Source organism: Crocuta crocuta, unplaced genomic scaffold (assembly GCF_008692635.1).
Source record: "Crocuta crocuta isolate KB4526 unplaced genomic scaffold, BGI_CrCroc_1.0 scaffold85, whole genome shotgun sequence".
In the NCBI taxonomy this organism is placed as follows: Eukaryota; Metazoa; Chordata; class Mammalia; order Carnivora; family Hyaenidae; genus Crocuta; species Crocuta crocuta.
This window is the reverse complement of record NW_027530620.1, coordinates 3,866,565-3,880,794: the sequence shown is the minus strand read 5'-3', so window position 1 is coordinate 3,880,794 and position 14,230 is coordinate 3,866,565. Positions and strand designations below refer to the sequence as shown.

General features: G+C 39.9%; 1 protein-coding gene across 4 annotated transcripts in view; it reads right to left on the bottom strand.

The window, feature by feature from the left end:
* Positions 1-14,230, bottom strand: part of PATJ (PATJ crumbs cell polarity complex component) — a 391,357-nt gene that overhangs the window by 198,728 nt on the left and 178,399 nt on the right. For all 4 annotated transcript variants that reach the window (XM_077768086.1, XM_077768084.1, XM_077768085.1 and 1 more), the window contains one exon: positions 5,073-5,269. In XM_077768086.1, the coding sequence (XP_077624212.1) occupies positions 5,073-5,269 (197 nt within the window). The remainder of the gene's footprint in view (positions 1-5,072; positions 5,270-14,230) is intronic.

The window sequence follows — 14,230 nt, the reverse complement described above, 5'->3', positions numbered from 1 at the left end:
TAGCACCATGCCCAGGCCTGTGTATTTTCTGGGACTAATTGCTCAGGGAAAGCCAATACTCTGGTGCAAGTCTCATTGTAGTCTACATGGTAATTATATGCTAATGCCTTTTGAAATTAACTCAGAGCCCCCACACCAGCATCGCAGTAAAGGGTAAAGAAGCTGAGATTTAATCACATTGTCTTCTGGGGGGTTTAATGTAAGATTTCTCTTTTGTACATGAACTGGGCCATCGATCGACAGAACTCTGGGCTGCTCTTGCACTGTTAACAATGCAGTCCCACAGCAAGAAAACCGCTGCGAATGGCGTCTGGAGATCAGTGGCCGACAGGCTCCGGGAAAGAAACAGAGCTTCTGACTTCAAGGAAGGCGGCAACAGTGCACATTCGACCAAGCTCTTTTCTACTTCCTGTAAGTTAGCCTCATCTTGGGGCCTAAAATAAGTCAGATCGACTATAAATAAAAGGAAGCTCAGAGCAAAGTAGTAACACAACAATAGCAACAAAGCAGTCATGAGAAAGAATGATAAGAAATGGTGGAGTTGTAAAAACAATCAAGACACAGATAACTTTACCTCATCAGGGAAAGAAGTCACAGAATGAAATGGAGTGTGGGTGGGTAAGCAAAAATACAAGCTTTGCTCTAGCCCAGAAACCTAGTAAGTGTAACCTAAAAGCCCACTATAAATGGCTGCCATACAACATAGTGTCTTTCTACCATCCACTGCTCTGTAATATCCGAAGAACAGCTATTTTAACATTGGCTTTTAGCTTTCCTGGTATGCATCGTGAAACCAATTTCCTATTCTCATTCAGAAGCACATTGGATTTAGGATGTGGGTGGCTCAGACAGTTAAGCATCTGACTTTGGCTCAGGTCATGATCTCATGGTTTGAGCCCCGCATGTGCTGCAGCTCAGAGCCTGGAGCCTGCTTCAGATTCTGTGTCTCCCTCTCTCTCTCTGCCCCTACCCAGCTCATGCTCTGTCTCTCAAAAATAAATCAACAAACCTTAAAAATAAAAGCACATTGGATTTGATATCATGCAATATATAAATTCCTCACATTTCATAGCAAAATGATTAAAATTTTTCTCAGCTATATAAAGAAACCAGGGAAATGTTTCCCACACAATTTTTTTTCCTGTCATCCCTGACCTACAGCCAAAAGTCACATGAGAAGATGGGTTATAACTGCTTACGAATCCATTCTGTGCATGTTTCCATTCTCTTAGTTTCTTAAGATGCTTACATGGAGCTATCGAGGAAGATAATGGCTTCCCTTGGGGACATACTTTCAGAGGCCAATGTATTACTATAAACAAACTAAAAAAAACCCAAACACACAAATCCACATGAAAATATTATTTTATAAATAATATCAGTTGACATGCGTTATTTTGTGCCAGATACTGCAGCAAAAATCTGACCTACCTTTTCTCATTAATTCTTTTATTTATTTATTTATTTATTTATTTATTTATTATTTCTAGGAGAGAGAGAGAGAGAGAGACAGCATGAGCAAGGGAGGGTTAGAGAGAGAGGGAGTCACAGACTGAAACAGGCTCCAGGCTCTGAGCTGGCAGCCAGCACAGAGCCCGACGCGGGGCTCGAACCCACGAACCGCGGGATCATGACCTAAGCGAAAGTCGGACGCTCAACCAACTAAGCCACCCAGGCACCCCTCTCATTAATTCTTAGAACACCCTCGTAAGTTGATGCTATGCAGTCAACTAGATTATAAGTTCTAGAAGAGGTACCATGGATTTTGTTTACTGATGTAAAGTCAGCACTTTGTTCATACCTTCCTTCTTGCAGGAGAGATGCACAGCAAGACACTTGCTGAATATGTAATTTTCATTTGATAAAGGAGGCAACTGAGGGTTAGAGAAGGTAAGTAACTAGCCAAAGATATGGGAAGCTAGAATCTATGTTCCAACATATATTTATCGATCTTTTTTTTTTTTAGAGAAAAAAATTAGGGCGATTGGAGGAAGATCAACTTACTGCCATGTTTAATCATCTTGCTGTTTCCATCTCTGCAAGAAGATGAAGTTGTTGAATAACAACAAAGGAGCCAAATTCAGAATGTCCAAAAAAAAAAAAAAATAGGTGGGGTCCAATATGGCAAGATGTTAATATCCTTTTTCAGACAAGAGAGCCCTTTCAGCTTCTAGCATAGAAAACAGACTGAACCTTCTGTCTACAAGGGAGGAAATGTGATCTAATTAACAGTCAACTATGTGCAGTGCGTTTTGTTATTTAAGCCCCTTCTGAAATGCAACTAATAACTGGAAGAACTGGGATAAGTGAAAGCAGGTCTTCCAAGTTCAGTGCTGGCTGCCCTATACACAGTATAGACTTTTAAGTGTGGACTCTAACACACATTCACTACTCAGCAGTCAGTGCTCATTTGTTACCTGTATCAAATACAATGTCAGGGAAATAATATACCAGTGCTCCTATTGGTCTGGATCCCATAGGCCATTATTTGGCCACTGTTTGAGAGGTGGGGGAGGGAGGGAGGGAGTAGGAGAGCAGCAGAGACAGAGGAAGAGAATCCCAAGCAGGCACCTCACTGTCAGCACAGAGTCCGATAGGGAGCCCAAACTCACAAACCAAGAGATCATGACTTGAGCTGAAATCAAGAGTCAGGCGCCCAACCGAATGAGCTACCCAGGCGCTCCTCCATCTTGAGTCTTAATAAGATAGAACTAGAATCTTTGTGTTCTACATTAGCGCCTTTGGGACATTTTCATATATACAAGATAGGAAATCTATGTCTAGGTGCATATAATAGATTATCTTCAGATACACGATTCCCTAAAGATAAGGATATCATAAATCAGGATTCTCATGGACCTAAAACATATGGGGTTTGGGTTGAAGTACCACAGGGCACACTTAAAGTAGGAATCTTGGAGTCTGGTGAGTCTGGGTTCTTACTGAAACTTAGGAATTTAGTTCTGTAATATTAGGCAAATTACTTACACAGTTTACTTATCCACAAAATGAGGACAGTACAAGTATTTACCGGATAGGGCTGTTAAGAATACTGAATACAAATGTGAGAGCACCTACGTAAAGTACCAGTGATAACTCGGTAAATTAGTTTCTATTTTCACCTTGAATACCACAACCATCAATGTAATCTCCAAGCATCAGCCAAAGGAAATAAACTTGAAGTGATGAATTATGTTGGTTATTACATACTGTCACCTTTGATTTTTTGTTTATTTAATTAATGATTATGCAGGTCACTGCTACTATGCAGTGTGGGTCCCTTTCAGGATGCTGTTATTACAAAAGAACCAGAGAAGTAATTCCAAAAGACTTCTTTGTGGAAACAGCTTTTAGAGGGGGAGAAACCACCGGGGCTTAGGAAAGAGGCATGATGTTAATGGCCGCACAGTGTTGTGTGACCAGCTTTGGCTGTATTAAGCAAGTCAGATTATGGGTGCCTGTGAATTCTATTCTGAGGCAAAGTCTGAGGAAGAAATCATAAAATGCAAAATCACTAACTCTCATTTTCAGTGAGCAGTCTGATATTTGGGGCCTCTGTGATTCAGGTCCTTTAAATGTCCAAACATTGGAGCATCTTATCCAAGAGGCTGTGGAATGCACTGGTTAACAGAGCTGAGAGGGGGCACCTGGGTGGCTCAGTCGGTTAAGCATCTGAATTTGGCTCAGGTCATGATCTCATAGTTAGTGGGTTCAAGCCCCGTGTCAGGCTCTGTGCTGACAGCTCAGAGCCTGGAGCCTGCTTCAGATTCTGTGTCTCCCTCTCTCATTGCCCCTCTCCCACTTGTGCTCTGTCTCTCTCAAAAATAAATAAAAATATTTAGGAAAAAAACCACACAAACAACAAAAAAAGCCCAGAGAGCTGAGAAGTCAAACTGCCTGATCCTGAAACCCAGCAGCAAAGTTTACTCTGTGACCCCACTAGTAATATATACCGTGTATATATTGGCCGCTATTCTTATTATATTTTTCATTTTGCAGGGCAACGATCTTTTTATGTCTGTTTTCTTCCTCTAGACTGTGAGCTATCTGAATGAAGGGGCTGGATGTATTCATCTTTTTTTCTGTGCCTGATTCTAAGAGACACTCAAATAATGTTAGCTGAATGAATGAAGGACTCAACAAGCAAATGAATATCAAAATAAGATAAACTCAGAACAGAAACTCTGACTTTAGGGGCACCTGGGTGGTTCATTAGGTCAAGCATCTGACTTTGGCTCAGGTCATGATCTCACGGTTCATGGAGTTTGAGCCCCACATCCCCTCTGCACCAGCAGTGCAGAGCCTACTTGGGATTCTCTCTCTCCCCGTCTCTATCTGCCCCTCCCCCACTTGAACACACACACGCATGCTCTCTCTCTCTCTCTCTCAAAATAAATAAACTTAAAAAACAAAACAAAACACCCTGACTTTAAGTGAAGAAAACAAGAATAACTTTTTCAGATTACTGATGAAATCATCTAGAGAGTAATGAGCAAAGGATGAGCTGTCTCCTTAGCCTTTCTTACCTTTATCCTATTCATAAATAAGGAATCTATGTGGCCTTAGCCCACATCACCAACTTTGCAGATATTAACCAAGCCTTGACAACCAGTTCACAAAGGTTTGTTGGTTCTAACACCTTCCCCAAAAAACTAAATAACAACAACAAAAACAAATGCCATACTTACGGTTTATTCTAAGGCTAAAGAGAATTTTGATAAATATGAGTAGATAGTAGTAGTAGATCAATACACAATTCAGTAGATCAATACACAATTTAGTTTTGAACATTTCAGAATTTATGTTAAAAACAATCCTATCCTATTAATAGGCTTCCATGAGATTTTAACTCAAGGGCCCCTAAATTATTTTGCAAGATTAGTTTTTACTCAAGCAGCAAGTAATGTCTGCAAGCAACGATGTGATTTCTGTTCTTCCCCTGGAAAATGATTTTGAATAGTCGAAGAAAATATAATTTGTAACATTCTTCCCCATCGCCTCATTTTCCTGCACATCACCCCCTTCACCCCTTCACCTTACCAGAAGAGAAATTAAAAATCTGTGCCTCTCACCTCCAACAGTTCATCTCCAATACGCATTCGCCCGTCCGTGGCAGCAGGTCCTTCTGGGTTAATTCCCACCACAAATATGCTCATGCGTGACCTGTCTTTGTTGCCAGCAAGGCTGAGTCCAAGTCCATTCTTATCCTTTTCAAGCTCAATAATGTGCAATTCTCCAGGCAGGTCTGCATATCTTTGCCTGATTTTTTCTATTAAAAAAAAAAAAAGGGTAAAATAATTTGAATAGAGCACTTGAATCTGTATTATAAAGGTGTCGGCACGTCCCCACCTTTACCTTGATTCCTCTACCATAATGGTCCCTTTCTGAGAATGAAGTAGTAGAGGTCATTAATAGCCTTATGTGTAGGTTCCAGTTAATTATTCCATCTAAAGAGGTTAGTTCAGCCATAAAACCTTCTGATTGTACAGGTCACATTGGCCCAGACTTTCTGTGCATTATTTTTTTACCTAAGAGAGTCAACACAGTGTGGTAGAAACCCTAGCTTTCCTGTCTCCCTCCAAAAAAAGAGAGAGGGTGGGTGGGAAAAAAAGAATATATACTGATCACCAGCTATATGCCAAGACAGATGTCATTCTAAACAAAAAAGACAACATTCCTATTCTCGTGGACTCACAGTCCAGTAAGAAAGAAAACCAACAATTTTTTTAAAAAATTAAAAAAATTTTTTTTTAATTTCTAAAAGAGAGACAGACAGACAGGCAGACAGAGACAGTGAGACAGAGTGCAAGTGGGGGAGGAGCAGAGAGGGAGACACAGAATCCAAAGCAGGCTCTAGGCTCTGAGTTGTCAGCACAGAGCTCGACACGGGGCTTGAACTCTCGAACTTGAGATCATGACCTGAGCCGAAGTAGGATGCTTAATCAACTGAGCCACCAGGCGCCCCAACAATTAATTCTAAATAATTATATTTAAGTATACAAAGGGTATAAAGTCCTTGCATGTTAAATGAGTAAAAACAAGGGGGAATTAAGGATGTTGATTTAGCTGTTGGATCTGAGTTCAACACACAAATCAACCACTTATGTCCAATAATTAACACATTATTTTATTCTATGGAATTCTACTTCTTCATCTGTAAAATGGGCATATAACACCCACTTCATGGATGTTGGGGAAATGAAATAAAATAAACCTTAAAGGACTTAGTAGGTATTCTATAATTCTTTTATTCTATCTTCTGTCTTCCCATGCCAGCAGATTGGGGTGGGGGATGATGCTACTTTAAGCATGTCTTGTACTCCACACAGCACCAGCTTGGGCCAGGTGTGTTGCTGCAGCGCAAAGGTTGATACCTACAGTGTGATACAATCATCTTCTCAGCTGAATAACCAGTGAGTAGACTGTGACTATCTCAGAACTCTCTATGCTCAGTCTAATGCTTGACGCAGGTTCACTATCCTTACACGGAACCTTACAAATTCAAAGCTGAACTCAAATAATTAGTGCTAAGGGGGAGGAGCACAAAACAGCGTAGGCCATTGGTATCACTTTACCAGACCTAACAAACACTGCCTTAAGATAGATAAATTTAAACTCATAAAAATACTTTGTATAGAAATTTACATTAAAAGAATTTACCATATAAATGGCTGCTTATTTTAGAAAAAAGAATAAATCTGCTTGCTTCACAGTGATTTTGAAAAGAATCTTGGGGCATTTGGGTGGCTCGGTTGGTTATGTGTCCGACTTCAGCTCAGGTCATGATCAGGTTCATGACTTTGAACCCCACATGGGGTTCTCTGCTATTAGCACGGAGTCCACTTCGGATCCATCTCTCTGCCCGCCCCCCCCCCATCATTTTCTCTCCCTTTCTCTAATTAAAACAAAAAACACTTTAGAAAAGAATCTTAACTTTTACAAATAAAACTTGTTATTAATAATAAAGAACACAATTAGCAAAATACAGTAAAATACAAATCTTGGAATGTAACAAAACTACTCTCTATATAGGCAAAAAGTCATATTAAGATTGAAGTAAATAAGTTCAAAGTGCTTCTGTTGCTCAATTATCAAGAACAATATGCTATGTGAGTATTTTAATGAATAGAGATGAGGGACACACATGACCCTCAAGATGCTTACACAGCAAAATGAAGGAAACAAATACAACAAATATTAAACAACAAAAATTATTTTTATTTTAGAAAAAGAGAGCACAAGTGAGGGAGTTGAGCGGGGGGTGGGGAGAGAGGGAGAGAGAGAATCTTAAGTAGGTTCCACGCTTAGTGTGGAGCCCAACTCAGGGCTCGACCTCAGAACTCTGGGACCATAACCTGAGTTGAATGCTCAAACTACTGAGATACCCAGGTGCCCCAACAGCTACAATTATTTAAATAGAAGTTCCCATCACAAGTGCTTGTCACTGAATAAATATTTATTAGCGAATTAGGACAGTGAATAAATACTGAATTAATTGTATGAGCAACAGGTGCTTTTAGAGTTTTAAGAAGTGAAATGTCTAGAAGACATTTCATGGAAGCAGCATATTTTGAGAAGCATTTTGAATAAGGCACAGAATTTGGTCATGAGAAGAACTCTGTGGGCTTCCGGAATAGTGAATTCAGAAGCACATATGCAGGTAGAGTGAGGAGGAGCATGTGAGAGCCCATTTGGCTACAAACTGAAAATTCTCAGGGCTAGTGGGTGAGTGATAAGAAATCAGAGTACAAGGTTTACAGAGATTCTGACTGGGGACTCTGCAGAGGTGTCCTAAGGTCCCCTGCAGATGGGCCTTGAGAAGGCACTGCATGTAAGAGGTCTTATAGATTCGACTGACTCCTGGACACTTTCATCTGCTTTGTTCATTAGAGTGACAGGGTTAAGAAAGTTAAATGCCACTACAGCTAAGAAAACCAAATAGAACACAAATTTTGACATACCTTTCAGAAAGTAATAAAGCAGAAAGAGATGATTTTAAAAAAGATACTGAAGACTTTAACAACACCATAAGCTCAAAGTAATAGATATAAGAGAACTTTCCATCTGACAGAAAATATATACATCTGGGGAGGCACACAAGAACAATTACAGCAATAGTGTGTTGGGCCATAAACGAAACTTCCAAAAGAATAAATATCATACAGACTGTGTCTTTGAAAACAGTGTGATAAAACTATGAAGAATGATGACTATTTTAAAAAATTATTTTATTTTAGAGAGAGAGTGTAGGTGCTTAAGTTGAGAGAGGGATGGGGGAGAGAGGGAGAGGAAGGGGGAGAGAGGGAGGAAGGGGAAAAGGGAGGGAGGGAGGGAGAGAGGGAGAGAGGGAGAGAGAGAGAGAGAGAGAGAGAGAGAGAATGAATGAATCTTGAGCAGGCTCCACACTCAGTGCAAAGCCCAACACGGGGCTCAACCCAATGACCCTGGGATCATGACCTGAACCCAAATCAAGAGTCAAATGCTCATGGGGAGCCTGGGTGGCTCAGTTGGTTAAGCATCTGACTTTGGCACAAATCATGAGATCATGATTTGAGGGTTCAAGCGCTGTTCTATCAGCACAGAGCCTGGAGCCTACTTCAGACTCTGTGTCTCCCTCTCTCTCTGCCTTCCCCTGCTCATGCTCTGTCTCTCTCTCCCGAACATAAATAAAAACATTAAAAACAAAAATTAAAAAAAAAAAGTCAGATGCTCAACCAAGTGTGCCACCCCAGGGCCCTGAAAAACTGTAAATCAATAAAAAACTGTAGTTGGGAGGGCTGAATGGTACAGCAGTTTCATCAGAACACACTATTTCATCAGATGAAGCATACATATACTCTACAAACCAGCAATTCCACTCTTGGATATATACATGCTAATGAAGTCTTCTTACATAGGTGTTAAGGGGATGTTACTTGAGATAGTAGGGGGGTTGGAGATAATGCGGTTGTACATCACTGGGAGAAAGGATAGGTGAAATATGGAATATGGACATCACGCTGTACCATCAGCAGGCAGAAGCAATTAATTGGAAGTAGTGACATAGAGATTTTCAAATAGTTATGAATATAAAGTGAGGAAAACAGTAGGCCAATACCATCGATGTAATACCATTTATGCAAATTAAGATTTCTGCAGAAAAAAACACAATACGGTTCTTGGAAGTGCATACACAAAGATGCAAATATTTAACACATTAGAATGGTTAATTATGGTGGGTGGAGAAAAACAGGAATACAAGGGAGTAAAGAAAACCAGTTGGGGACCCCCAGCAGACCAACAACGAATGGTAACATGTGATGAAGATTATGTTTAATGCAATTCTCTGCCCCTGGACAACTTAAAAAAGAAAGATGCTCAGAAAAGCTTCTGTGTTGTATTAATATAAAAAGACCACCAGGTTCAAAACTTGTCTGACTTGTTCAACCTTCAGAGAGAAAAAAATAACCTTCATGGCCATTAACTATATATTCAAGTACTTAGACATGTAAATGATGACTGATAAGAGGGACCCTCTGGTAAAATATGGCTCCATCATAGATGATGAACAACTCAAATTAACTGCTACAAACGGTGCATCTCTATCAACACATTCTGGTGGCAGAATAGGAAGAGCAGGGGTTAAGAGGCCAGAATTCAGTCAATCCTGGCAGAGGCACTTAACATCCCTCATTCCACCAATTACTGAACCTTCATCAACAGCAGATTTCTTATTTGTAAAATGGGGTTGTTACCTTGAAAAGGGATGTTAGCATAAAGTGGCCGAGGATACAGGGTCCAAATAATGCCAGGAGAAAAATCAACCAGGACTTCATTCCAGGATTTAGTTATGCTGAGGTTTGAAGTTAGTCGTAAGTGGGTGACAAAGCTACTCTTCCTTATATTTGTTTACCTTGAGGAAAATGGAGACTTGTGACAGGAAGCAAGCCCCCCTCCCTGATGACAGGAAGGAAGTGGTCACACAGAACTCAATGGGAATCACTAGAGGAAGTGGCTGGTATCACCCTCCCTCAGATTCTCTTCCCTGAGTTATTCATACTGAGGAGCTGCAGGGACAGCTTCTGCAGGTATGAAGGAGTAACACCACTGGATCCGGTGTTAGTCCCATGCTACGTAGGCCACTGAGGTGGCTTCACAATGGTGCGTTAGAGGCGGCTGGGCGGCTCAGTCCAGTAAGTGTAGGACTCCTGATTTTGGCTCAGGTCATGATCTCATGGTTCATAAGGTTGGACCCTGTGTCAGGCTCTGCACTGTTAGCAGAGCCTGACTCTCAAAATAAACAAAATTAAAAAAAAAAAAAAAGAAAGAATTACTTTCGATTTCTCCCTCAGTTAAAGAAACTATCTTTATAATCTTCATGATTCATCCTTATATGAAAGAAATATTTCCTAGGTCACCACGTCATTGAATCCTTCCCACACTTTTTTTGTAAACAATTCCATTTGCACATGAGTGGACTGACAGAGAGATAAAGCGATTGAGTCAGTGTTTGGACCAGGTCTGCTGAGTTCAGGTGCTATGCTCTCCTCATTGCACCAACTCACAGCTATTTCTTAGACTAACAGAATTTTTTAAAATGTTTATTTGTTTTTGAGAGAGAGAGAAATAGAGAGAAAGAGAGAGAGAGAGAATGAGAGAGAAAGGGCAGAGAGAGAGGGAGAGAGAATTCCAAGCAGGCTCCATGCTGTTAGCATAGAGCCCAACCCAGGGCTAAATCCCAAAAACTATGAGATCATGACTTGGGTCAAAACCAAGAGTTGGACACTTAACCAACTGAGCCATCCAGGACCCTCTAGAACTGGCAGAATTTTAAATAAGAGGATCTCCTTATAAGAGCTCAAATAATGGTTCCCAGGCCTAGACTCCTTAGATTTGCTAGGCTGGCTGCCTAAAAATCACCATTAGAGTCTATGTACAGAATCATGACTGGGCTCCCCCCGCAGCCAAGATTCTGAACAAATGATTCAAGTTTAGTAATGGAATAAAGTTCTCTTTGAATCAAGGTCCTTAGATGATTCTCATGGGCAGCTAAGGTCTGTAAATAACAAATGCAATGCAAAAATTTTTTCTATAGTGATCATGACAGTCAATCAGAAAGTTCACAGATATAAAAATTTCAGTCAACCTTTAAATCCGTCCTTCACAAGACTAATCTAATATGGAGAATACCTCTGACTCCACAAGCATGAGGAGATTAAGGGATTAAGAAATATTTCAACTATACAGAAGGTTTCTTTTAGAATCTCAGTCTCAGCCTTTCTGCTTCTATCTCCCTCCCTCCTATCTCAGATGTTTTCTGCCATTTCCATTATTGTTTCTACTCTGTAGTTATAGTAAAAGGTGAGCTAGAATTTCAAAAGGGGAGCAGGAAACAAAGTTAATCTTTGTGGGAAAAGCAGAACTGAACCCTTATCTCTGAAAAACCAAGACATTGCATGCCAGCTTGTTAATTCAGAATCTGAGAAATCGTAGTCGAGCTCCTCTGGCTGACTCGGCACAAACCGTTCTGCGGTGTCAGACATGTGGCTCCACCACAGGGGAACCCCACACCGCCTGGCATTTGCTTTGGGGGCTGCTGGGAGTCGTTTCCAGGGAAACCAGGGGCTGAAGAAAGGGATAAATGGGAAGAAAATGCACAGAGAATGGTTCTCTTCTTTTTTTCAATTTTAAAAAATACAGTTAAAGATGTGGGGTAAAGAGTATTATTTTATTTGCACCCAATGGAGTTCTCCCCTAAAACTAAGAAAAAATAACCCATACTTTGTTTCCTGTTCGCAAGCATGCATTCACACCCTCATCAATTATGTAAGTACCAGCTTTCAGCAACAAAATATTAGAAGTGTTTCCAGTGATCCAGGATCTTACTATACCCATTACCTGTATTTTCTGGAAATATTTGTGATAAACAGTCAATCTTTATACTGATTTTCATGGATTTTCACAATATATTAGTCAAGTGGCAGTAGTTCCTCTCCCACATAACCTAGATGCCCTTCCATTTCTAAATACAAATCAGATCCGGATATAAGGAACATACTTCCTTGGCAGCGGGCTTTACGTAAGTAACCATTAATGAATATCAGCTGAGCATAACTGGAGACAGGGAACAGCCTTTTCCCATCAGCTGAACAGCCACACTTGTTTTAAACATGGATTTTTCCACCCCCATGACAGTGTTATCTGAAGAAAGGAATCCCAAGTTGCTCATAATTCTATATCAAAACATCAATGTCTTTTCCTTGTCGAAGAAAGCCAGTAAGATTTCTCCAGGGTGGTCTCAGGGTATCTTCCTATCATCCCAGGACATCAGGTGTTGCTAAGTAACAGAGCCTTTCTTCCAAGAAACAAACTTAATTCAAGTCATTGCCTAGTATTTTAATAGAAAATGTTCAATATACCAGAATAATGACATGGTACAGTTTCAGAAGCATTTAGCTACCTGTCTGTTTCTAAATAACAAAGGATAATACAAGAGAAAATATTTAAATATGTTTTCTTATACATTAAATACAAGGATCCCACTTTTAAATAATCAGGATATAATAATCATCTCTTAATTTAATTTTCTTATGCAGTAACCAACTTTTAATTCAGATTTGAGAACTAAAAACATATGAAAATAAAATCATAACTAATCATAAAAAACAGCATATNAGACCCTCTAGTAAGAAAAAAAAAAAGCCTCAACTCATAGTAAAAATGTAAATTTTCCATGAATCAAAATTCAATCAAATCTATATGAAATGAGCAAATTTTTTTTAATGTTTGTTTTTTTTTTGAAAGACAGAGAGAGAGAGAGACAGAGAGAGAGACAAAGCCTGAGTGGGGGAGGGGTAGAGAANGCATATGAACTTCAGCAGAAAGGAGCAAATCTCAAGTGAAAGTCTAGACCAAACAGAGGAAATAATGAAAATAAGTCAATGTAAAGAAACTATATTTGACATAACAACAGATAAACTTCCCTCTTAAATGTAGATGTTTTTGCCAGTATATGAATTTGATAAGATCATGTGGATCTATAAATAGAAATTAATAATTGAAACACACAGGGGCGCCTGGGTGGCTCAGTTGGTTAAGTGTCCGACTTTGGCTCAGGTCATGATCTCACGGTTCATGGGTTCAAGCCCTGTGTCGGGCTCTGTGCTGACAGCTAGTTCAGAGCCTGGAGACTGTTTCAGATTCTGTGTCGCCCTCTCTCTCTGACCCTCCCCTGCTTACACTGTCTCTCTCGCTCTCAGAAATAAGTAAAAAAAAATTAATTGAAACACACAAACACGAGAACTACACTTAAGTATAATAATAATAATTGGATATTGTTTTAAACTACTTCATTCTTGTTGAGCTCACTTAATCCTTATGAAAACTCTGTGACATAGGTATTATCTCCAACTTTACAGATGAGAAACCTAAGGCACAGGTAGCGCACAGTAATACAATTACGGAAGGGTAAAATGGCAATTTAAAACCAGAGTGTCCAGCTCTAGAGTTCAAGATCTCAGGTGAAAGTCAGGGCCAGAATTAAACAAAAAAGCGTACTTAAAGAATTCAGAAGAAAGCAGAAATCAAATCATTTCATTCCTTTTATTCACAAAATTTCGATCCACATTAGATATTAAGAATGAAAAGGAAAATCAACCATAAATCTAAAGTGACAAAATTCAGGCAGTTAGGACAAGAATCTTTTTTTCTATTAAATTTATTTCTGAGAGAGAGAGAGAGAGAGACAGCATGAGCAGGGGAGGGTCAGAGAGAGAGGGAGACACAGAATCTGAAATAGGCTCCAGGCTCTGAGCTAGCTATCAGCACAAAGCCGGACGTGGGGCTCGAACCCACGAACTGTAAGATCATGACCTGAGCTGAAGTCGGCCACCCAACCGACTGAGCCACCCAGATGCCCCTAGAACAAGAATCTTTAAGACTAGTTCCTAAAGAGACCCTCTAGTAAGAAAAAAAAAAAGCCTCAACTCATAGTAAAAATGTAAATTTTCCATGAATCAAAATTCAATCAAATCTATATGAAATGAGCAAATTTTTTTTAATGTTTTTTTTTTGAAAGACAGAGAGAGAGAGAGACAGAGAGAGAGACAAAGCCTGAGTGGGGGAGGGGTAGAGAAAGAAGCAGACACAGAATCTGAAGCAGGCTCCAGGCTCTGAGCTGTCAGCACAGAGCTGGATGTGGGGCTCGAACTCTCAAGCCATGATCATGACCTAACCCGAAGTCAGATGCTTA